This window comes from Callionymus lyra, chromosome 10 (assembly GCF_982586985.1).
Source record: "Callionymus lyra chromosome 10, fCalLyr1.hap1.1, whole genome shotgun sequence".
In the NCBI taxonomy this organism is placed as follows: Eukaryota; Metazoa; Chordata; class Actinopteri; order Syngnathiformes; family Callionymidae; genus Callionymus; species Callionymus lyra.
The window spans coordinates 9,056,165-9,082,437 of NC_141827.1; the positions used below are offsets into that span (position 1 = coordinate 9,056,165).

The following is a 26,273-nucleotide window of genomic DNA, read 5'->3' on the forward strand; positions in this document are numbered from 1 at the left end:
CCGGCTGTAAAATGTCTTAAGATAACTTTGTAATGATAAGACACTTTAAAAAACATTGAATTGAAGAGCGGCTGCTGAACAAATTTCAAACAAATAATACTGTCAAACCACGAAACAAGGAATAGTGGCACAATCACAGCATGCGCAAAAACCCTATGTGCAAAACCCTAACTATTTGCAAAACCCTAAATATAATGAAAAGTTTGAGACATGTACAGACTAGTCACACAAATTAAATCTTTGAAAAGTAAAACTCATAATAGCGATTAATTACTGCATATGTAAGTAATTGAACAAATAAATAAATTTGACAAAGACCAAATGAGAAGAGGCCCCAGGACTGACAGAGATCAATTCTAACGATGATATGTTTATATGCTGTTCGTGAAACAGAATGTAGGTTTTTAACATAGTCTTGACTTAATTGCAAAGAATGCTGACTGTAGACGCTTACCTGGGCTAAGTGGAAGGAAATGGACAGACTATTTTGAACAAAAGTATATTATATAGTATATAGTATATAGTATATTTTTCAGCATTAGGATCTCATTCTACTGTTAACATCGTTCAGATGATGTGAGTACTTGTTGATTCTATTTAAGTCCGACACACCCAGTACGTTTTTTGATAAATACGTATTAGGTTTGGATACCAATGACGATCTAAGATGAATAGTTTTATGGAATTTCAATTGTCATAATGTTCAGCCTGAAGGAAAACACAAGATGCTATGATGAGCAAAGAACAATGTACCATTGAAGCTTTGCCAAACTGGTTAGAGACGTTTGACAACATATTACTCAAATGAATAATAATACACTTAATTAACCCGCAGGACTGTTTGAATTGTATTGATGCTAACAGGCAGGAAGACTGAAGGTTAGGACGTAGACATTTTTGTTTCTTGTTGTACCGGTCCCGCCTATTGATTTAAAAAGGATTTCATCCAACACGATCACACTTCTGACGCTTAATCAAGAGCAGGTAGGTCGCTTTGAATTTTGTGCAGCTCTTGAACACTCAGTTTGATTGACTGAATTAGATTTGGCTTTTAAATTTAAAATGTATGATTTTTTTTTCAATGTATGATTTATATACAGATATAAATGCGCATTGTAATTAAAGTTATTCACAAGTCAGTTTTTTTATTTTTATTAAATTATTTGATGTCTTTACTTGTTTTGTTTTTTTAACTAGGCTTTTTGAAAAAGAGACAGAATTTCACCCCCTTTTTATCGACCACACATTCATGCTACTTTTAAATTTTACGTGATATCTTAATTAATTCAATAGATAGCCTTTTAGTAACGTAAATTTCAGCATCAGTTGTTTAAAATGTGGTGAGTTTAAAAGATGATGAATAAAGATAATGATTCCACCTATGCAAATTATTCAGCATTAAATCACGTCCGAGTAAATAAACCAGTTCTTGTGCCTAGTGTCTGACTAGTTTAGTTAGAGAGACCAGCATAAATATTATACATACTACATACTCCATAGATCAATATAAAACTTTGAAATATTAATGGACTTAAGGTCAACAAATCATTATCATCTAACATCTATAACATCTTCTGCCTACCTGTCTCATATTTTTAACAATTTTTAATTACTTTTTATCCAACTGCTTTAATTTAACTGAGGGTTTTACATTAAGCAACATAAACCCATTTGTATTTCTAAAAATGGCAAGAAACAGTTTTTATAAGGAAATGTATTATTTTGGTTTAATATCCTAATAGACAATACGACTTGTACAATTTTCCTGTTTCATATGTTCTTCTTTCCTAACTCTGGTTCACAGTTATTACTACTTATTCTTGGATTGTACTTCTACACAACCTAAATTATTCATCAGAGCCCTTGCAACTGGACCGTCATGAAGGAATGTTGGGGGGCATTGCTGCTCTTCCTGGCACACTCAATAGGTAAATATGATTTTATTATTTGTCTAATGTAATAAAAATGTATTTAGCAATGTTCCAACACTTAAAGAAATTTGTAAAAAATAAAAAATTAAAGATAATGAACCAAATAATTCATATTTTTGTTTACATATCGGATTAGACAACAAGTAATCCAAAAATAAATATGATATTCGTTTCTATATATTTACCAGGATCTTTGGGCTCAGGTGAAGCTCATACGTAAATTTGCATGTCTCAACAAGTCATAAATTGTGTTGACATAATATGAGAAACTGGAATGTAATGAAAGCGGGATAGGTGTTCTTTCTATTCTAGGGTGTGTTTTAATAATAGCGGTCAAAACAATTGAAACACTCTTGGGTGGAGTTGTGAAGTTATAAAACATTTTAGGCGTTGTTTGTCACAATGTGTTCTTAATAAAACTACATTTAAAAAATAATGCATTTCTAAAACAACAATAACCTATATAATTTGTCTCCACTTGATCAATATATATATATTTATATTTATGACAGGAAGTAATATATTAGGGTCTTAATAAGTATAAGTGATCACAGATAGAACTTAAAATATTTCTATACACAGATGTAGTTGCATGTGTTTCCTTCAATGACTGTGATTAACTCCTTTCCAACAGCTCCTGTCTGGTCCGCCTCCGAAACCCAGGTGCGGCTGGCGGATGGCAGTGACAGTTGTCAAGGAAGAGTGGAGATCTTCTTAAATAACAAGTGGGGTACAGTGTGTGACGACCACTGGGATATGAAAGAAGCTGAAGTTGTTTGCCGAGAAGTAGGCTGTGGCCCTGCAATACTGTCACTGAAATCGGCATACTTTGGTGGAGGCACTGGAGACATCTGGCTTCATGATACTGAGTGTGACGGGACAGAACAATCTCTATCAGGCTGTCGACATGCTATTGGGAAAAATCCTAACTGTATTCACAATAGAGATGCAAGTGTTATATGTCATGGTAAATATTTTTCCTTTATTCTAGCCTTGTTTACATTATCTTGTCTTTTTAATGCTTTCCTATGTGTAGTCTTTTTAAATAATCTACTCAGAATGAACTGCTGTATAAAAAGTATCTTTCTCCATGAACGGATTATTTTAGGGGAAGCAACTGTCCTTTTAGACTTAATGAGTAGTCATTAGTTGATATTCAGAGCAAGACAATGTATTAAACACATCTACTGCAAGTGTTAGGAGAACAAAAGCTATTTTAATATGGATTACTGGCTATGAGTTGACAATCAGAGAACGATGAGATAGAGAAATCAACATGAAAAAATGTATTCACTGTAGTTCGCTTCTTTGCATCAACAAATCCGACCCCACCATCCGCTGACTACAACTTTTGTATTCATGACATCAATTACATTTGTTATCTTGAAATTGTGTCGTCTGTTCTAGCATTGTGTATCTTCTTCTCTCTTAACAGTTCCTACGACACCAGCCCCAACTAATAAAGTAAGGCTGGTGAATGGAGGAAGTTCCTGTCAAGGCAGAGTGGAGATCTACCTAGATGGGAAGTGGGGAACCGTGTGTGACAACCACTGGGATTTGAAAGAAGCTAATGTCGTTTGCCGTGAATTAAGCTGTGGTGTGGCAAAAGAGGCACCTAGAGCAGCACATTTTGGTCAAGGCACTGGACAAATCTCGCTGCATAATGTTGAGTGCAATGGAGCAGAAACATCTCTATCACACTGTCGAGAAGGTATCGGGTCCCACAACTGTATGCACAGCAATGATGCCAGCGTCATCTGTCAAGGTAAAATCTTTCCTAATATATTGAATGTTTATGTCATCTTAAGTGTGGTCATATTTGAGATAATGGGTTACTGTCACAAGTATACCATTAATAACAAAGAATTAATAAATTAATAACAAACATGAATTTGAAGCAGTACAGAGAATGATTGATGCAATAAAGGCAGACAGAACATTGACTGATGCCCTGCTCTTAATTTGAAAACCAGAGGCTTATTTCCTCATTTTGAATGGCGTTTCTGGAATTTACTTTAAAGTTTAACGAGAATTCTACAGATTTAAGTTGGCCCAACCTTGAGCTGTTGTCTATATTTGTGTGTATAGTGGTGCTGTGATGAAAGATAGACGCCAACACCGGCTTATGTTGCTTCTCATTGGTCAATATTATTTGGTGCCTTCCGTGATGGGCTAGATTAACGTCAAAAGTACCAAAGTTAATACCAGGATAAAACTGCACCACATACAATTGTGTGAAACTACATTTATTCAGAAAGTTCTGTTTTATCATTCACTAGGGTTATTGGACCAATGTCCTTGGGCAGTCCACTTAAATTGTGCAAGGGGGCAATGCCAATATGTTTAAACACATCTACTGCAAGTGTTAGGAGAACAAAAACTATTTTAATATGGATTACTGGCTATGAGTTGACAATTAGAGAACGATGAGATAGAGAAACCAACATGAAAAAATGTATTCACTGTAGTTCGCTTCTTTGCATCAACAAATCCGACCCCACCATCCGCTGACTACAACTTTTGCATTCATGACATCAATTACATTTGGTATCTTGAAATTGTGTCTTCTGTTCTAGCATTGTGTATCTTCTTCTCTCTTAACAGTTCCTACGACACCAGCCCCAACTAATAAAGTAAGGCTGGTGAATGGAGGAAGTTCCTGTCAAGGCAGAGTGGAGATCTACCTAGATGGGAAGTGGGGAACCGTGTGTGACAACCACTGGGATTTGAAAGAAGCCAATGTCGTTTGCCGTGAATTAAGCTGTGGTGTGGCAAAAGAGGCCCCTAGAGCAGCACATTTTGGTCAAGGCACTGGACAAATCTCGCTGCATAATGTTGAGTGCAATGGAGCAGAAACATCTCTATCACACTGTCGAGAAGGTATTGGGTCCCACAACTGTATGCACAGCAATGATGCCAGCGTCATCTGTCAAGGTAAATTCTTTCCTAATATATTGAATGTTTATGTCATCTTAAGTGTGGTCATATTTGAAATAATGGGTTACTGTCACAAGTATACCATTAACAACAAAGAATTAATAAATTAATAACAAACATGAATTTGAAGAAGTACAGAGAATGACTGATGTAATGAAGGCAGACAGAACATTGACTGATGCCCTGCTCTTAATTTGAAAACCAAAGGCTTATTTCCTCATTTTGAATGGCGTTTCTGGAATTTACTTTAAAGTTTAACGAGAATTCTACATATTTAAGTTGGCCCAACCATGAGCTGTTGTCTATATTTGTGTGTATAGTGGTGCTGTAATGAAAGATAGACGCCAACACCGGCTTATGTTGCTTCTCATTGGTCAATATTATTTGGTGCCTTCCGTGATGGGCTAGATTAACGTCAAAAGTACCAAAGTTAATACCAGGAAAAACTGCACCACATACAATTGTGTGAAACTACATTTATTCAGAAAGTTCTCTTTTATCATTCACTAGGGTTATTGGACTGATGTCCTTGGGCAGTCCACTTAAATTGTGCAAGGGGGCAATGCCAATATGTTTAAACACATCTACTGCAAGTGTTAGGAGAACAAAAGCTATTTTAATATGGATTATTGGCTATGAGTTGACAATCAGAGAACGATGAGATAGAGAAATCAACATGAAAAAATGTATTCACTGTAGTTCGCTTCTTTGCATCAACAAATCCGACCCCACCATCCGCTGACTACAACTTTTGCATTCATGACATCAATTACATTTGGTATCTTGAAATTGTGTCTTCTGTTCTAGCATTGTGTATCTTCTTCTCTCTTAACAGTTCCTACGACACCAGCCCCAACTAATAAAGTAAGGCTGGTGAATGGAGGAAGTTCCTGTCAAGGCAGAGTGGAGATCTACCTAGATGGGAAGTGGGGAACCGTGTGTGACAACCACTGGGATTTGAAAGAAGCCAATGTCGTTTGCCGTGAATTAAGCTGTGGTGTGGCAAAAGAGGCCCCTAGAGCAGCACATTTTGGTCAAGGCACTGGACAAATCTCGCTGCATAATGTTGAGTGCAATGGAGCAGAAACATCTCTATCACACTGTCGAGAAGGTATCGGGTCCCACAACTGTATGCACAGCAATGATGCCAGCGTCATCTGTCAAGGTAAATTCTTTCCTAATATATTGAATGTTTATGTCATCTTAAGTGTGGTCATATTTGAGATAATGGGTTACTGTCACAAGTATACCATTAACAACAAAGAATTAATAAATTAATAACAAACATGAATTTGAAGCAGTACAGAGAATGACTGATGTAATGAAGGCAGACAGAACATTGACTGATGCCCTGCTCTTAATTTGAAAACCAAAGGCTTATTTCCTCATTTTGAATGGCGTTTCTGGAATTTACTTTAAAGTTTAACGAGAATTCTACATATTTAAGATGGCCCAACCATGAGCTGTTGTCTATATTTGTGTGTATAGTGGTGCTGTAATGAAAGATAGACGCCAACACCGGCTTATGTTGCTTCTCATTGGTCAATATTATTTGGTGCCTTCCGTGATGGGCTAGATTAACGTCAAAAGTACCAAAGTTAATACCAGGATAAAACTGCACCACATATAATTGTGTGAAACTACATTTATTCAGAAAGTTCGGTTTTATCATTCACTAGGGTTATTGGACCAATGTCCTTGGGCAGTCTACTTAAATTGTGAAAGGGGGCAATGCCAATATGTTTAAACAAATCTACTGGAAGTGTTAGGAGAACAAAAGCTATTTTAATATGGATTACTGGCTATGAGTTGACAATCAGAGAACGATGAGATAGAGAAATCAACATGAAAAAATGTATTCACTGTAGTTCGCTTCTTTGCATCAACAAATCCGACCCCACCAGTCCCTGACTACAACTTTTGCATTCATGACATCAATTACATTTGTTATCTTGAAATTGTGTCTTCTGTTCTAGCATTGTGTATCTTCTTCTCTCTTAACAGTTCCTACGACACCAGCCCCAACTAATAAAGTAAGGCTGGTGAATGGAGGAAGTTCCTGTCAAGGCAGAGTGGAGATCTACCTAGATGGGAAGTGGGGAACGGTGTGTGACAACCACTGGGATTTGAAAGAAGCTAATGTCGTTTGCCGGGAATTAAGCTGTGGTGTGGCAAAAGAGGCCCCTAGAGCAGCACATTTTGGTCAAGGCACTGGACAAATCTCGCTGCATAATGTTGAGTGCAATGGAGCAGAAACATCTCTATCACTCTGTCGAGAAGGTATTGGGTCCCACAACTGTATGCACAGCAATGATGCCAGCGTCATCTGTCAAGGTAAATTCTTTCCTAATATATTGAATGTTTATGTCATCTTAAGTGTGGTCATATTTGAAATAATGGGTTATTGTCACAAGTATACCATTAATAACAAAGAATTAATAATTAATAACAAACATGAATTTGAAGCAGTACGGAGAATGACTGATGCAATGAAGGCAGACAGAACATTGACTGATGCCCTGCTCTTAATTTGAAAACCAGAGGCTTACTTCCTCATTTTGAATGGCGTTTCTGGAATTTACTTTAAAGTTTAACGAGAATTCTACATATTTAAGTTGGCCCAACCATGAGCTGTTGTCTATATTTGTGTGTATAGTGGTGCTGTAATGAAAGATAGACGCCAACACCGGCTTATGTTGCTTCTCATTGGTCAATATTATTTGGTGCCTTCCGTGATGGGCTAGATTAACGTCAAAATTACCAAAGTTAATACCAGGATAAAACTGCACCACATACAATTGTGTGAAACTACATTTATTCAGGAGGTTCTCTTTTATCATTCACTAGTGTTATTGGACTGATGTCCTTGGGCAGTCTACTTAAATTGTGCAAGGGGGCAATGCCAATATGTTTAAACACATCTACTGCAAGTGTTAGGAGAACAAAAGCTATTTTAATATGGATTACTGGCTATGAGTTGACAATCAGAGAACGATGAGATAGAGAAATCAACAGGAAAAAATATATTCACTGTAGTACACTTCTTTGCATCAACAAATCCGACCCCACCATCCGCTGACTACAACTTTTGCATTCATGACATCAATTACATTTGGTATCTTGAAATTGTGTCTTCTGTTCTAGCATTGTGTATCTTCTTCTCTCTTAACAGTTCCTACGACACCAGCCCCAACTAATAAAGTAAGGCTGGTGAATGGAGGAAGTTCCTGTCAAGGCAGAGTGGAGATCTACCTAGATGGGAAGTGGGGAACCGTGTGTGACAACCACTGGGATTTGAAAGAAGCCAATGTCGTTTGCCGTGAATTAAGCTGTGGTGTGGCAAAAGAGGCCCCTAGAGCAGCACATTTTGGTCAAGGCACTGGACAAATCTCGCTGCATAATGTTGAGTGCAATGGAGCAGAAACATCTCTATCACTCTGTCGAGAAGGTATTGGGTCCCACAACTGTATGCACAGCAATGATGCCAGCGTCATCTGTCAAGGTAAATTCTTTCCTAATATATTGAATGTTTATGTCATCTTAAGTGTGGTCATATTTGAAATAATGGGTTATTGTCACAAGTATACCATTAATAACAAATAAATAATAAATTAATAACAAACATGAATTTGAAGCAGTTGGCCCAACCATGAGCTGTTGTCTATATTTGTGTGTATAGTGGTGCTGTAATGAAAGATAGACGCCAACACCGGCTTATGTTGCTTCTCATTGGTCAATATTATTTGATGCCTTCTGTGATGGGCTAGATTAACATCAAAAGTACCAAAGTTATTACCAGGAAAAACTGCACCACATACAATTGTGTGAAACTACATTTATTAAGAAAGTTCTCTTTTATCATTCACTAGTTTTATTGGACTGATGTCCTTGGGCAGTCCACTTAAATTGTGCAAGGGGGCAATGCCAATATGTTTAAACACATCTACTGCAAGTGTTAGGAGAACAAAATCTATTTAAATATGGATTACTGGCTATGAGTTGACAATCAGAGAACGATGAGATAGAGAAATCAACATGAAAAAATGTATTCACTGTAGTTCGCTTCTTTGCATCAACAAATCCGACCCCACCATCCGCTGACTACAACTTTTGTATTCATGACATCAATTACATTTGTTATCTTGAAATTGTGTCGTCTGTTCTAGCATTGTGTATCTTCTTCTCTCTTAACAGTTCATGCGACACCAGCCCCAACTAATAAAGTAAGGCTGGTGAATGGAGGAAGTTCCTGTCAAGGCAGAGTGGAGATCTACCTAGATGGGAAGTGGGGAACCGTGTGTGACAACCACTGGGATTTGAAAGAAGCTAATGTCGTTTGCCGTGAATTAAGCTGTGGTGTGGCAAAAGAGGCCCCTAGAGCAGCACATTTTGGTCAAGGCACTGGACAAATCTCGCTGCATAATGTTGAGTGCAATGGAGCAGAAACATCTCTATCACTCTGTCGAGAAGGTATTGGGTCCCACAACTGTATGCACAGCAATGATGCCAGCGTCATCTGTCACGGTAAATTATTTCTTAATATATTGAAAGTCTATGTAATCTTAAGTGTGGTCATATTTTAATAAATGGGTTATTGTCACAAGTATATTATTAATAACAAATAATGAATTGATTAATAACAAACATGCATTTGTATCAGTACAGAGAATATCCGATGTAATGCAGGCAGACGGAACATTGACTGATGCCCTGCTCTTAATTTCAAATTGGATTGATTATAGTTTGCTTTACTCTTTAACCAGATCCAATCACACCTGGAACTCTGAGGCTGAAGGATGGTGGCAATAGCTGTCAAGGCAGAGTGGAGATTTTTCTAAATGGTCAATGGGGCACAGTGTGTGACGACAGCTGGTCAATGGCGGATGCTCAGGTCGTCTGCCGACAGTTGGCATGTGGCCCTGCTGTAAAAGCACCAATTTCTATGTGGTTTGGCAAGGGAACTGGAGAGATTTGGCTGGATGAGGTCCGTTGTGTAGGAACAGAGTCATCTTTAATGGAATGCCCTAAACAGCTGGGAGTCAATGACTGCAAACACACTGAAGATGCCAGTGTTATTTGTCATGGTAATTGTGTTCTATTAGTGTTTCTTATTATTTTATATAAATGTTTCGAGATGACTTACATTTGGATGTGAGATTTATTTGCTTATGTCAGATTTTTCTCTCTCTCTCTTACCAGACGAACCAACACTTGGAATTACAGAATTACGGTTAGTAAATGGTAACAATCCATGTCAAGGCAGAGTTGAAGTCTCCATCAATGGTAATTGGGGAACTGTTTGTGGAGAACACTGGGGACTAGAGGAAGCTATGGTGGTCTGTCGCCAGTTGAGCTGTGGCAAAGCTGTAGCTTCACCAATCAATGCACACTTTGGTGAGGGAACAGGAGAAATCTGGCTGAACAAAGTAGAGTGCCAAGGGGAAGAGTCATGTTTGGGTAAATGTAAAAGTCTTGGTCCCAAGAAACACTACTGCACACATAGGGAGGATGCCGGTGTCATATGTGAAGGTAAATATTCTCCATTGTATATCAGCATTATGTTATTTTATGTCTAAACTGTGTTTTAATTTTACAGCCAAGCCAACCCTTAGTTCAACTCTGAGGTTGATGGGTGGAAGCAAAGAGTGTGAAGGAAGAGTTGAGCTCCCATATGGAGACACATGGGGAACTGTTTGTGACGATTACTGGGGAATGGAGGAAGCTATGGTGGTCTGTAAACAGTTGGGCTGTGGTGAAGCAATAGAAGCACCTATATCTTCACACTTTGGTCCAGGCCATGGTATGATCTTGCTGGATAATATTCAGTGTGAAGGAACAGAATCAGCTTTAACAGAATGTAAACATCCTGGAGTTGGACGCCACAACTGCAAACACAGTGAAGATGCCAGCGTCATTTGCAAGGGTAATTTATATTGTGTTCTTGCATTGTTTGGTTGTCTAATGTTGTTGAAAAATTAGTGATTTTTAAATTAAACTTTATTCCTCATTGTCTTTTCAAATAACAAAACTCAATCCAAACTTTTTATATGGCACTTTAAAACAACAGCAGTTGGCAACAAGTGCTGTACAAGAACATCACAAGACAAATACTAAAAAAATATTAAAAACACTAATATAATCAAATCCTATATGTGCTGCCCTTCCATGTTAAATTGTCAAACCACGATCATCAATAGAGATTATATAGACTAAGATGAAAACTAAAATGCAAGACACCATGCTTATTTTACTATATAGAAAATAGATAGTTAGCGTTTTCAGGCATTTTTAAAGGAAGGAACAATTGTACTATCCTTGCCTAGTTGTCCTAGTAGATTGTTACATGATTTAGAATAGGTACTCTGCATATATATAGCCAACAACAGTAATGGATGATAACAGTCATAAATGAAGGTCGACATGGCTCTTCCTGTCATGGGTGCACTCCCATTCAGTTTACAAATGGCATCAGCCATGAATTCTGTCAAGACATTTCCACTTGAAGCAAACATTTTCTTTTTTATATATATATTACCAGAAGACAATGTTGTAATAAGTACTTGATTCATATTTTAAAATCATTGTTCTCACATGCACAACGCTTTATGTTTTCACAGGCAAGTCAACCCAAGGCTCAAATATAAGGCTGGTAGGAGGCAGTAATGAATGTGAAGGCAAAGTGGAGATCCAACTGGATCACAGTTGGGGAACTGTTTGCGACCACTACTGGGGAGCGAACGAAGCAGAGGTGGTCTGTCGACAGTTGGGCTGTGGCAAAGCAACAAGTCATGAAACATCTTCACATTTCAGTCAAAGCACTGGATCAATCTTGGTGGATAACATTGAGTGTTCAGGAACTGAACAATCCATAGAACAATGCAAACAAAGTCATGATGGAACACACAACTGCAAACCGGGTCACGATGCCAGTGTCACATGTGGAGGTAATTTTGTACTTTGTATTTTACTGTTGCAAAGAAATCCTATATTTGCTGCCCTTCCATGTTAACTTGTTAAACCACAATTATCATTACTAGTTGTCCTCGTAGATTGTTACATGATTTAGAATAAGTTTTCTGCATATGAAGCCAACAACAGTAATGGATGATAATAGTCATAAATGAAGGTCGACATGGCTCTTCCTGTCATGGGTACACTCATATTCAGATTAAAAGTGGCATCAACCATGAATTCTGTCAAGACATTTTAAACCACAAAAAAAAATGTAAATGTCACCGGGAGACAATGTTGAAATAAGTACTTGATTGACATTTTAAAATCATTGTTCTCACATGCACAACGCTTTATGTTTTCACAGTCAAGTCAACCCCAGGCTCAAATATAAGGCTGGTTGGAGGCAGTAATGAATGTGAAGGCAAAGTGGAGATCCAACTGGATGACAGTTGGGGAACTGTTTGCGACCACTACTGGGGAGCGAACGAAGCAGAGGTGGTCTGTCGACAGTTGGGCTGTGGCAAAGCAACAAGTCATGAAACATCTTCACAATTCAGTCAAAGCACTGGATCGATCTTGCTGGATAACATTGAGTGTTCAGGAACTGAACAATCAATAGCACAATGCAAACAAAGTCATGGTGGAACACACAACTGCAAACAGGGTCACGATGCCAGTGTCACATGTGCAGGTAATTTTGTACTTTGTATTTTACAATTGCAAAGAAATCCTATATTTGCTGCCCTTCCATGTTAAATTGTTGAACCACGATCATCATTGCTAGTTGTCCTAGTAGATTGTTATATGATTTAGAATAGGTTCTCTGCATATGAAGCCAACAACAGTAATGGATGATAATAGTCATAAATGAAGGTCGACATGGCTCTTCCTGTCATGGGTGCACTCACATTCAGATTAAAAGTTGCATCAACCATGAATTCTGTCAAGACATTTTTAACCACAAGATTTTTTTTTAATATGTCACCAGGACACAATGTTGAAATAAGTACTTGATTGACATTTTAAAATCATTGTTCTCACATGTACAACGCTTTATGTTTTCACAGTCAAGTCAACCCCAGTCTCAAAAGTCAGGCTGGTCGGAGGCAGTAATGAATGTGAAGGCATAGTGGAGATCCAACTGGATAACAGTTGGGGAACTGTTTGCGACCACTACTGGGGAGCAAACGAAGCAGAGGTGGTCTGTCGACAGTTGGGCTGTGGCAAAGCAACAAGTCATGAAACATCTTTACAATTCAGTAAAAGCACTGGATCGATCTTGCTGGATAACATTCAGTGTTCAGGAACTGAACAATCCATAGCACAATGCAAACAAAGTCATGATGGAACACACAACTGCAAACCGGGTGACGGTGCCAGTGTCACATGTGGAGGTAGTTTCGTACTCATTTCTTTTTTTAAAGGGCAAAGAAATCCTATATGTGCTGCCCTTCCATGTTAAATTGTCAAACAATGATCATCAATAGAGATTCTACAGACAAAGATGAAAACTAAAATGCAAGACACCATGTTTATTTTACTATATAAAAAATGAAAGTTTGAATTTTGAGGCATTTTTTAAAGAAAGGAACAATTGTACTATCCTTGCCTAGTTTTCCTTGTAGATTGTTACATGATTTAGTATAGGTTCTCTGCATATGAAGCCAACAACAGTAATGGATGATAAAAGTCATAAATGAAGATCGACATGGCTCTTCCTGTCATGGGTAGACTCACATTCAGTTTACAAATGGCATCAGCAATGAATTCTGTCAAGACATTTCCACTTGAAGCAAACATTTTCTTTTTTTATATATATATTACCAGTAGACAACGTGTAATAAGTACTTGATTCACATTTTAAAATCATTGTTCTCACATGCACAAAACTTTATGTTTTCACAGTCAAGTCAACCCCAGGCTCAAATATAAGGCTGGTTGGAGGCAGTAATGAATGTGAAGGCAAAGTGGAGATCCAACTGGAGGACAGTTGGGGAACTGTTTGCGACCACTACTGGGGAGCGAACGAAGCAGAGGTGGTCTGTCGACAGTTGGGCTGTGGCAAAGCAACAAGTCATGAAACATCTTTACAATTCAGTCAAAGCACTGGATCGATCTTGCTGGATAACATTGAGTGTTCAGGAACTGAACAATCCATAGAACAATGCAAACAAAGTTACGATGGAACACACAACTGCAAACCGGGTCAAGATGCCAGTGTCACATGTGCAGGTAATTTTGTACTTTGTATTTTACAATTGCAAAGAAATCCTTTATTTGCTGCCCTTTCATGTTAAATTGTTGAACCATGATCATCATTACTAGTTGTCCTAGTAGATTGTTATATGATTTAGAATAGGTTCTCTGTATATAAAGCCCAACAACAGTAATGGATGATAATAGTCATTAATGAAGGTCGACATGGCTCTTCCTGTCATGGGTACACTCATATTCAGATCAAAAGTGGCATCAACCATGAATTCTGTCAAGACATTTTTAACCACAAGATTTTTTTTTAATATGTCACCAGGACACAATGTTGAAATAAGTACTTGATTGACATTTTAAAATCATTGTTCTCACATGTACAACGCTTTATGTTTCCACAGTCAAGTCAACCCCAGTCTCAAAAGTCAGGCTGGTCGGAGGCAGTAATGAATGTAAAGGCATAGTGGAGATCCAACTGGATGACAGTTGGGGAACTGTTTGCGACGACTACTGGGGAGCGAACGAAGCAGAGGTGGTCTGTCGACAGTTGGGCTGTGGCAAAGCAACAAGTCATGAAGCATCTTCAGAATTCAATCCACTTAAAAGCACTGGATCGATCTTGCTGGATAACATTCAGTGTTCAGGAACTGAACAATCCATAGCACAATGCAAACAAAGTCATGATGGAACACACAACTGCAAACCTGGTGACGGTGCCAGTGTCACATGTGGAGGTAATTTTGTACTCATTTCTTTTTTTTAAAGGGCAAAGAAATCCTATATGTGCTGCCCTTCCATGTTAAATTATCAAACCATGATCATCAATAGAGATTATATAGACAAAGATGAAAACTAAAATGCAAGACACCATGCTTATTTTACTATATAAAAAATAAAAGTTTGAATTTTGAGGCATTTTTTAAAGAAAGGAACAATTGTACTATCCTTGCCTAGTTTTCCTAGTAGATTGTTACATGATTTAGAATAGGTTCTCTGCATATGAAGCCAACAACATTAATGGATGATAACAGTCATAAATGAAGGTCGACATGGCTCTTCCTGTCATGGGTACACTCACATTCAGTTTACAAATGGCATCAGCCATGAATTCTGTCAAGACATTTGCACTTGAATCAAACATTTTCTTTTTTTATATATATATTACCAGGAGACAATGTTGAAATAAGTACTTGATTGACATTTTTAAATCATTGTTCTCACATGCACAACCCTTTATGTTTTCACAGTCAAGCCAACCCCAGGCTCAAATATAAGGCTGGTTGGAGGCAGTAATGAATGTGAAGGCAAAGTGGAGATCCAACTGGATGACAGTTGGGGAACTGTTTGCGACCACTACTGGGGAGCGAACGAAGCAGAGGTGGTCTGTCGACAGTTGGGCTGTGGCAAAGCAACAAGTCATGAAACATCTTCACAATTCAGTCAAAGCACTGGATCGATCTTGCTGGATAACATTCAGTGTTCAGGAACTGAACAATCCATAGTAAAATGCAAACAAAGTCATGATGGAACACACAACTGCAAACCGGGTCAAGATGCCAGTGTCACATGTGCAGGTAATTTTGTACTTTGTATTTTACAATTGCAAAGAAATCCTATATTTGCTGCCCTTCCATGTTAAATTGTTGAACCACAATCATCATTACTAGTTGTCCTAGTATATTGTTATATGATTTAGAATAGGTTCTCTGTATATAAAGCCCAACAATAGTAATGGATGATAATAGTCATAAATGAAGGTCGACATGGCTCTTCCTGTCATGGGTAGACTCACATTCAGTTCACAAATAGCATCAGCAATGAATTATGTCAAGACATTTCCACTTGAAGCAAACATTTTCTTTTTTTATATATATATATTACCAGTAGACAACGTGTAATAAGTACTTGATTCACATTTTAAAATCATTGTTCTCACATGCACAAAACTTTATGTTTTCACAGTCAAGCCAACCCCAGGCTCAAATATAAGGCTGGTTGGAGGCAGTAATGAATGTGAAGGCAAAGTGGAGATCCAACTGGATGACAGTTGGGGAACTGTTTGCGACCACTACTGGGGAGCGAACGAAGCAGAGGTGGTCTGTCGACAGTTGGGCTGTGGCAAAGCAACAAGTCATGAAACATCTTCACAATTCAGTCAAAGCACTGGATCGATCTTGCTGGATAACATTGAGTGTTCAGGAACTGAACAATCCATAGAACAATGCAAACAAAGTCATGGTGGAACACACAACTGCAAACCGGGTCAAGATGCCAGTGTCACATGTGCAGGTAATTTTGTACTTTGTATTTTACAATTGCAAAGAAATCCTATATTTGCTGCCCTTCCATGTTAAATTGTTGAACCACGATCATCATTACTAGTTGTCCTAGTAGATTGTTATATGATTTAGAATAGGTTCTCTGTATATAAAGCCCAACAACAGTAATGGATGATAATAGTCATAAATGAAGGTCGACATGGCTCTTCCTGTCATGGGTACACTCATATTCAGATTAAAAGTGGCATCAACCATGAATTCTGTCAAGACATTTTTAACCACAAGATTTTTTTTTAATATGTCACCAGGACACAATGTTGAAATAAGTACTTGATTGACATTTTAAAATCATTGTTCTCACATGTACAACGCTTTATGTTTCCACAGTCAAGTCAACCCCAGTCTCAAAAGTCAGGCTGGTCGGAGGCAGTAATGAATGTAAAGGCATAGTAGAGATTCAACTGGATGACAGTTGGGGAACTGTTTGCGACGACTACTGGGGAGCAAACGAAGCAGAGGTGGTCTGTCGACAGTTGGGCTGTGGCAAAGCAACAAGTCATGAAGCATCTTCAGAATTCAATACACTACAAAGCACTGGATTGATCTTGCTGGATAACATTCAGTGTTCAGGAACTGAACAATCCATAGCACAATGCAAACAAAGTCATGATGGAACACACAACTGCAAACCTGGTGACGGTGCCAGTGTCACATGTGGAGGTAGTTTCGTACTCATTTCTTTTTTTTAAAGGGCAAAGAAATCCTATATGTGCTGCCCTTCCATGTTAAATTGTCAAACCATGATCATCAATAGAGATTATATAGACAAAGATGAAAACTAAAATGCAAGACACCATGTTTATTTTACTATATAAAAAATAAAAGTTTGAATTTTGAGGCATTTTTTAAAGAAAGGAACAATTGTACTATCCTTGCCTAGTTTTCCTAGTAGATTGTTACATGATTTAGAATAGATTCTCTGCATATGATGCCAACAACATTAATGGATGATAACAGTCATAAATGAAGGTCGACATGGCTCTTCCTGTCATGGGTACACTCACATTCAGTTTACAAATGGCATCAGCCATGAATTCTGTCAAGACATTTGCACTTGAATCAAACATTTTCTTTTTTTATATATATTACCAGGAGACAATGTTGAAATAAGTACTTGATTGACATTTTAAAATCATTGTTCTCACATGCACAACGCTTTATGTTTTCACAGTCGAGTCAACCCCAGTCTCAAAAGTCAGGCTGGTCGGAGGCAGTAATGAATGTGAAGGCAAAGTGGAGATCCAACTGGATGACAGTTGGGGAACTGTTTGCGACCACTACTGGGGAGCGAACGAAGCAGAGGTGGTCTGTCGACAGTTGGGCTGTGGCAAAGCAACAAGTCATGAAACATCTTCACAATTCAGTCAAAGCACTGGATCGATCTTGCTGGATAACATTCAGTGTTCAGGAACTGAACAATCCATAGTTAAATGCAAACAAAGTCATGATGGAACACACAACTGCAAACCGGGTGAAGATGCCAGTGTCACATGTGGAGGTAATTTGTACTTTGTATTTTACAATTGCAAAGAAAATCTGTATTTGCTGCCATTCCATGTTAAATTGTCAAACCACGATCATCATTAGAGATTATATAGACAATGATGAAAACTAAAATGCAAGACACCATACTTATTCTACTATATAAAAAATAAAAGTTGGCTTTCTAGGCATTTCTTGAAAAACGAACAATTGTACTATCCTTGCCTAGTTGTCCTAGTAGATTGTTACATGATTTACAATAGGTTCTCTGCATATGAAGCCCAACAACAGTAATGGCTTATAACAGTCATAAATGAAGGTCGACATGGCTCTTCCTGTCATGGGTACACTCACATTCAGTTTATAAAATGTAAGGGCATCAACTTTGATGTTAACTGAAATCTACGCTTTGTGTTTTTACAGCCAAGCTATCCCCTGGGGCAAAAATTAGGTTAATCGGAGGCAACCATAAGTGTGAAGGCAGAGTGGAGATCCATAATGAAATCGAATGGGGAACTGTGTGTGATGACTATTGGGGAATGGAGGACGCTAAGGTAGTCTGTCGGCAGATGGGCTGTGGCGCTGCAAAAGGCGCACCACTAAAGGCACACTTTGGAGAGGGAACTGGACCCATCATCTTAGATAATGTTAAGTGTAAAGGAACAGAATCCTCTTTAACAGAGTGTGAACATGATGCTGTTTCAGGAATGAATTGCAATCACAGAGAAGATGCCGGTGTGATTTGTGAAGGTAACTTTATATCTCACTTCCTCTATTTTACTTTTCTGCATCAACTTTTTATATTCCTATTTTTTGCCAAAAACAAATCAATATCATCCGAAGCCAAATATTTTGAAATGAATGCTCATCTCTAGAAAGCTAGATACAATTTATTAATTCACTGATTTTAATTATAATTTCTACACTTTGAATCAGCTCTATATGGAGACCCAAACATACCACAGTACATTGCTAACATGAATAATTGATGGCCCCAAGCCAATCTTGGGTAACTTGTTTATTTTGACAACAGAAATGATTTCACAAATAGATGTTTCCAAGGAAAATATTATATATTCTTTTCAAAAGTTCATCCCATAAATGTGTCATTGAAGCAAGAACACAACATTTCAACCTGTGTTAAAGCTATTGTTCTCACATGTACAACCCTTTATGTTTTCACAGTCGAGTCAACCCCAGTCTCAAAAGTCAGGCTGGTCGGAGGCAGTAATGAATGTGAAGGCATAGTAGAGATCCAAAAGTATGACAGTTGGGGAACTGTTTGCGACGACTACTGGGGAGCGAACGAAGCAGAGGTGGTCTGTCGTCAGTTGGGCTGTGGCAAAGCAACAAGTCATGAAACATCTTCACAATTCAGTCTACAAAAAAACACTGGATCGATCTTGCTGGATAAAATTGTGTGTTCAGGAACTGAACAATCCATAGCACAATGCGAACAAAGTCATGATGGAACACACAACTGCAAACCGGGTGAAGAAGCCAGTGTCACATGTGGAGGTAATTTTGTACTTTGTATTTTACAATTGCAAAGAAATCCTATATTTGCTGCCCTTTCATGTTAAATTGTCAAACCACAATCATCAATAGAGATTATATAGACGAAGATGAAAACTAAAATGCAAGACACCATGCTTATTTTACTATATAAAAAATAAAAGTTGGCTTTCAAGGCATTTCTTGAAAAACAAACAATTGTACTATCCTTGCCTAGTTGTCCTAGTAGATTGTTACATGGTTTACAATAGGTTCTCTGCATATGAAGCCAACAACAGTAATGGCTGATAACAGTCATAAATGAAGGTTGACATGGCTCTTCCTGTCATGGGTACACTCACATTCAGTTTATAAAATGTCAGGGTATCAATTTTGATGTTAACTGACATCTACACTTTGTGTTTTTACAGCCAAGCTATCCCCTGGGGCAAAAATTAGGTTAATCGGAGGCAACCATAAGTGTGAAGGCAGAGTGGAGATCCATAATGAAATCGAATGGGGAACTGTGTGTGATGACTATTGGGGAATGGATGACGCTACTGTAGTCTGTCGGCAGTTGGGCTGTGGCGCTGCAAAAGGCGCACCACTAAAGGCATACTTTGGAGAGGGAACTGGACCCATCATTTTAGATAATGTTAAGTGTAAAGGAACAGAATCATCTTTAACAGAGTGTGAATATGATGCTGTTTCAGGAATGAATTGCAATCACAGAGAAGATGCCGGTGTGATTTGTGAAGGTAACTTTATATCTCACTTTCTCCATTTTACATTTGTGCAAATACTTTTTATATTCCTACTTTTTACCAAAAACAAATCAATATCATCTGAAGCCAAATATTTTGAAATGAATGCTCATCTCTAGGAAGCGAGATACAATTTATTAATTCACTGATTTTAATTATAGTTTCTACACTTTTGAATCAGCTCTATATGGAGACCCAAACGTACCACAGTACATTGCTAACATGAAGAATTTATGGCCAATCTTGGGTAACTTGTTTATTTTGACAACAGAAATGATTTCACAAATAGATGTTTCCAAGGAAAATATTATATATTCTTTTCAACAGTATATCTCATAAATGTGTCATTCAAGCAAGAAGACAGCATTTCAACCTGTGTTAAAGCTAACCATGTTTGTCTGTCAAGGTTACCTCACATGTGTTAAATTAGCATTGTGAAAGACTCAATACGTCGACACAAACATGATAAAAACCATTCCATGATGTTACATTCATGTACCTACAACAATGTTCTTTTGACTCAAATCTACAACACTTTGTTTTTACAGCCACGCTATCCCCTGGGGCAAAAATTAGGTTAGTCGGAGGCAACCATAAGTGTGAAGGCAGAGTGGAGATCCATAATGAAATCGAATGGGGAACTGTGTGTGATGACTATTGGGGAATGGAGGACGCGAAGGTAGTCTGTCGGCAGATGGGCTGTGGCGCTGCAAAAGGCGCACCACTAAAGGCACACTTTGGAGAGGGATCTGGACGCATCATCTTAGATAATGTTAAGTGTAAAGGAACAGAATCATCTTTAACAGAGTGTGAACATGATGCTGTTTCAGGAATCAATTGCAATCACAGAGAAGATGCCAGTGTGATTTGTGAAGGTAACTATATATCTCACTTCCTCTATTTTCCTTTTCTGCATAAACTTTTTATATTCCTATTTTTTGTCAAAAACAAATCAATATCATCCTAAGCCAAATATTTTGAAATGAATGCTCATCTCTAGAAAGCGAGATACAATTTATTAATTCACTGATTTTAATTATAATTTCTACACTTTGAATCAGCTCTATATGGAGACCCAAACATACCACAGTACATTGCTAACATGAATAATTGATGGCCCCAAGCCAATCTTGGGTAACTTGTTTATTTTGACAACAGAAATGATTTCACAAATAGATGTTTCCAAGGAAAATATTATATATTCTTTTCAAAAGTTAATCCCATAAATGTGTCATTGAAGCAAGAACACAACATGTCAACCTGTGTTAAAGCTATTGTTCTCACATGTACAACCCTTTATGTTTTCACAGTCGAGTCAACCCCAGTCTCAAAAGTCAGGCTGGTTGGAGGCAGTAATGAATGTGAAGGCATAGTAGAGATCCAACAGTATGACAGTTGGGGAACTGTTTGCGACGACTACTGGGGAGCGAACGAAGCAGAGGTGGTCTGTCGTCAGTTGGGCTGTGGCAAAGCAACAAGTCATGAAACATCTTCACAATTCAGTCTACAAAAAAGCACTGGATCGATCTTGCTGGATAAAATTGTGTGTTCAGGAAGTGAACAATCCATAGCACAATGCAAACAAAGTCATGATGGAACACACAACTGCAAACCGGGTGAAGAAGCCAGTGTCACATGTGCAGGTAATTTTGTACTTTGTATTTTACAATTGCAAAGAAATCCTATATTTGCTGCCCTTTCATGTTAAATTGTCAAACCACAATCATCATTAGAGATTATATAGACGAAGATGAAAACTAAAATGCAAGACACCATACTTATTCTACTATATAAAAAATAAAAGTTGGCTTTCTAGGCGTTTCTTGAAAAACAAACAATTATACTATCCTTGCCTAGTTGTCCTAGTAGATTGTTACATGGTTTACAATAGGTTCTCTGCATATGAAGCCAACAACAGTAATGGCTGATAACAGTCATAAATGAAGGTTGACATGGCTCTTCCTGTCATGGGTACACTCACATTCAGTTTATAAAATGTAAGGGCATCAACTTTGATGTTAACTGAAATCTACGCTTTGTGTTTTTACAGCCAAGCTATCCCCTGGGGCAAAAATTAGGTTAATCGGAGGCAACCATAAGTGTGAAGGCAGAGTGGAGATCCATAATGAAATCGAATGGGGAACTGTGTGTGATGACTATTGGGGAATGGAGGACGCTAGGGTAGTCTGTCGGCAGTTGGGCTGTGGCGCTGCAAAAGGCGCACCACAAAAGGCATACTTTGGAGAGGGAACTGGACGCATCATCTTAGATAATGTTAAGTGTAAAGGAACAGAATCATCTTTAACAGAGTGTGAACATGATGCTGTTTCAGGAATGAATTGCAATCACAGAGAAGATGCCGGTGTGATTTGTGAAGGTAACTTTATATCTCACTTCCTCTATTTTCCTTTTCTGCAAATACCTTTTACATTCCTATTTTTTGCCAAAAACAAATCAATATCATCCAAAGCCAAATATTTTGAAATGAATGCTCATCTCTAGAAAGCGAGATACAATTTATTAATTCACTGATTTTAATTATAGTTTCTACACTTTGAATCAGCTCTATATGGAGACCCAAAGTACCACAGTACATTGCTAACATGAAGAATTGATGGCCCCAAGCCAATCTTGGGTAACTTGTTTATTTTGACAACAGAAATGATTTCACAAATAGATGTTTCTAAGGAAAATATGATACATTGTTTTCAAAAGTATATCCCATAAATGTGTCATTGAAGCAAGAAGACAGCATTTCAACCTGTGTTAAAGCTAACCATGTTTGTCTGTCAAGGTTACCTCACATGTGTTAAATTAGCATTGTGAAAGACTCAATACGTCGACACAAACATGATAAAAACCATTCCATGATGTTACATTCATGTACCTACAACAATGTTCTTTTGACTCAAATCTACAACACTTTGTTTTTACAGCCGAGCTATCCCCTGGGGCAAAAATTAGGTTAGTCGGAGGCAACCATAAGTGTGAAGGCAGAGTGGAGATCCATAATGAAATCGAATGGGGAACTGTGTGTGATGACTATTGGGGAATGGAGGACGCGAAGGTAGTCTGTCGGCAGATGGGCTGTGGCGCTGCAAAAGGCGCACCACTAAAGGCACACTTTGGAGAGGGATCTGGACCCATCATTTTAGATAATGTTAAGTGTAAAGGAACAGAATCATCTTTAACAGACTGTGAACATGATGCTGTTTCAGGAATGAATTGCAATCACAGAGAAGATGCCAGTGTGATATGTGAAGGTAACTATCAGTCATGTTTTACCGATCCACCGCTTGACAGCTGAAAGTTTCGTATTCGTGTGACTATTGACATGTTTGACCATCACTTTTCCAGATGAATCCCCAACCACAGCAACCTTGAGAGTGGTTGGCATGGATAAAGAATGTTCTGGCAAAGTTGAGGTTTTTTACGATAATGAATGGGGAACAGTATGCAATGATTTATGGGGAATGAAGGATGCTCAAGTGGTTTGTCATCAGTTGGGCTGTGGTAACGCCATCACTGCAATAAAAGACTGGGATGGGGTTCCTAGCCCTGGGCCAATCTGGTTGGATAATGTTCGTTGTGAAGGAAATGAAAATAAATTAAGTGACTGTAAACATCTTGGGTTTGGAGTCCACAACTGCCGTCGTACGGAAGCCGCTGCCGTCGTATGTACAGGTAACTTATTAATATTACCATTATCTACAAGTTCTACAAGCTCTCTCTCTCAGTATCATTTTAATGTTTACTCCTTTCCTAACTTCTTTTTTAACTGGTTTTATAGAAAAGCGTTATGTATCCCAGGATTCCGAGGTTTCTTGCCAAACAAGTACCCTCCAAGTCAAGGTTTCAAAGAGCAGTCTAGTGAATGCTGGTTTAGACATTGATTCTGGTCACATGTCAGACTCCAAATGTGACCACCATTCTGTTTCTGGTGCTCATGTTACATATTCCGCACCAAAGAAGGGTGTTTGTGGAACTAAAGTTAAGGTGAGAATACAGTTTTTATTTACAATTTTACATGGAAAAATGTCGTATTTCTTGTGCTTGATGCTGACTGTTTGAATTATAATGTAATTTATATATTCATAGATGTTATATTAAAACTAACTAAACTTAACTAAACAACACATCTAATGTATAGATATCTGATGAGCTAATATGATATATGAGTGGGTAAGCACATTTTACATATATCCAGTTGTTGTAAATGTTGTGATTTTGTCTCTTTCAGAACAACGGCACACATCTTATTTTCTCAAACATTCTGGTCTTCAAAGCAAAAAGTGGGTCACGGGTACAGAGTATACCGTTCAGCTGTGCTTATCCTTTGGACACTATAGTTTCTATAAAAAATCCTGTCCAATTTCCAAAAAGGTAGGACCTCGGTCTTCTTTTTTTTTCTTTGTTTGGATATAGTTGAAGAAAAGCTATGTACAAATTATGAAATCCTAATCCTGATCTGAATTATGTCCTTATAGTTCTGGACAAGAAGTAAAAGGGCATGGAAGTGTGCCTAAAGTTGAGCTCAATCTGTACAAAGAGAAATGTGAAGGTCAACCCTTGACCTCTGGCTCTCAAAAGCTGAGTGCTGATACAAAAGTTTGCATTGAAGTAAAAATGCACGACGTTCATGAAGGCTACATTGTTGTTGTGAACGACTTGTATACAACTTTATACCCAGACATTGATGTGCATGAAGACTCCTTCATCACCTCCAGGTCTGTCTCACTCGTTAAACTCACATGATTTTGATGGTACGTGTAACTTAAACAATCCTTAATAATAATTAAAGGTGTCCGACTGGTCAATGGCAAGGGGTCAAAATAAATAAAAGTGGGACACAACGGGTTACAATCACTGGAGTGATAAAAAGCAAGACCAGCCAACATGTGTATCTTCGCTGCAGTGTGGCCATATGTGAACCAAATGCCCCTCACTGTGTTCCAGTACGTTAAACATTAATTGATTATACAGCAGCATTTGTCTGCCAATTGTTTTTATTAAATATGCTTTTCATGAAAACTCCACAGGACTGCAGTGAAAGAACTGCTCGCTCAGCAGAAATTGAAGAGGAATTTTCAACGCTCACCCAAGGGCCGTTTTAGGGTAAGTTTCAATCAGACATTACTGCAACTATTTCTGTGAATGTAACCCTCATTTTGTTTTTGTCTTAATAAGCAGACAAATAAGTACGTGGGACATCCTCAGCTGCAGTACAAGGCCTCTCCATCCATCTTTTTTTTTGTTTTCAGGACTATATGGTTATGAGTCACTGAAGCCCGTAGCCTTTTCAATCAAACGGGTTCACAGCAGAAATTGATGTTGCCTTCAAAGTATTTTAAATAAATATTACCTTTGATTGATTTATATTTAAGAATCTACATATACTTAATAAATGCTATACTGTTTTCTAAACTGAGATAATTGTTTATTTATATTTATTAAGGTTAAGCCTAAAGTAAACTTGTGTCATTTAAATCATAATCCAAATGATTCAACTGTTTTAAGCGATTTGATTTTTTCTTGAATAAATCATTCTCTGCATGTAACATAAATAAAGTGTCAAGTCATAATGATTCATTGAGCCAGACTTTTTTTTATGATAAAAACAATGATTGACCATAATGACACGGATGCATGTGGACCCGAGCCTTGTCTCCTGGATCTCGGACAACCTCACTAATGGACCACAGTATGTGGTCTTGGACAGGTTGATCAGAAGGGCTGGCTCTGTGGTTGAAGCTGGACTCACTGGTGACAGTTGCTAAGAGGAGATCATTGAACAAACTACTGTCCATCTTGGATGATGACAGTCATCCTGAGAACACTGTCATCCGTGAACAGAGAAGCAGATGGAGCATAAATGCTTCTCCCATGATGCAAAACTAATAGACTCAGGGACTCATTCACTCCTTGTGAATATGGTCATAGATTATTATCCATGCGTTTGTGTCTTCTCGTTAAGACTATAGCAACCATTTTTTCGTTTCTAAACAAGAAGGAGCTGTTTCTCCTCGCTCTAGTAGGAGAACTTGCATTTCCCCGAATCTCCAATTCTTCACTGTCTGCCAGTTGCTTCCAGGATCAATTTTTAAATTCTGGTTCTTACTTTCAGAGCTATTCATGGTCAGGCTCCACAATACTTCAGTGATCTG

The 26,273-nt window shown here is 38.0% G+C and overlaps 1 protein-coding gene across 1 annotated transcript; it reads left to right on the plus strand.

Annotated features, from left to right (window-relative positions):
- Positions 1–1,879: 1,879 nt before the first annotated feature.
- On the plus strand, positions 1,880–25,412 carry LOC148070171 (scavenger receptor cysteine-rich domain-containing protein DMBT1-like). The gene is given in 28 exon segments (XM_087800437.1): positions 1,880–1,928; positions 3,367–3,696; positions 4,536–4,865; positions 5,704–6,033; positions 6,873–7,202; positions 9,632–9,952; positions 10,068–10,425; positions 10,427–10,791; positions 11,486–11,812; positions 12,187–12,513; positions 12,890–13,216; positions 13,728–14,054; positions 14,432–14,764; positions 15,278–15,604; positions 15,993–16,319; positions 17,541–17,867; positions 19,037–19,369; positions 19,777–20,103; positions 20,658–20,984; positions 22,160–22,486; positions 23,046–23,387; positions 23,485–23,793; positions 23,900–24,105; positions 24,350–24,492; positions 24,597–24,836; positions 24,911–25,064; positions 25,149–25,224; positions 25,300–25,412. Coding segments are annotated over 27 exon segments (7,818 nt in total). The 3' UTR covers position 25,224; positions 25,300–25,412.
- The last annotated feature ends 861 nt before the right edge of the window (positions 25,413–26,273 follow it).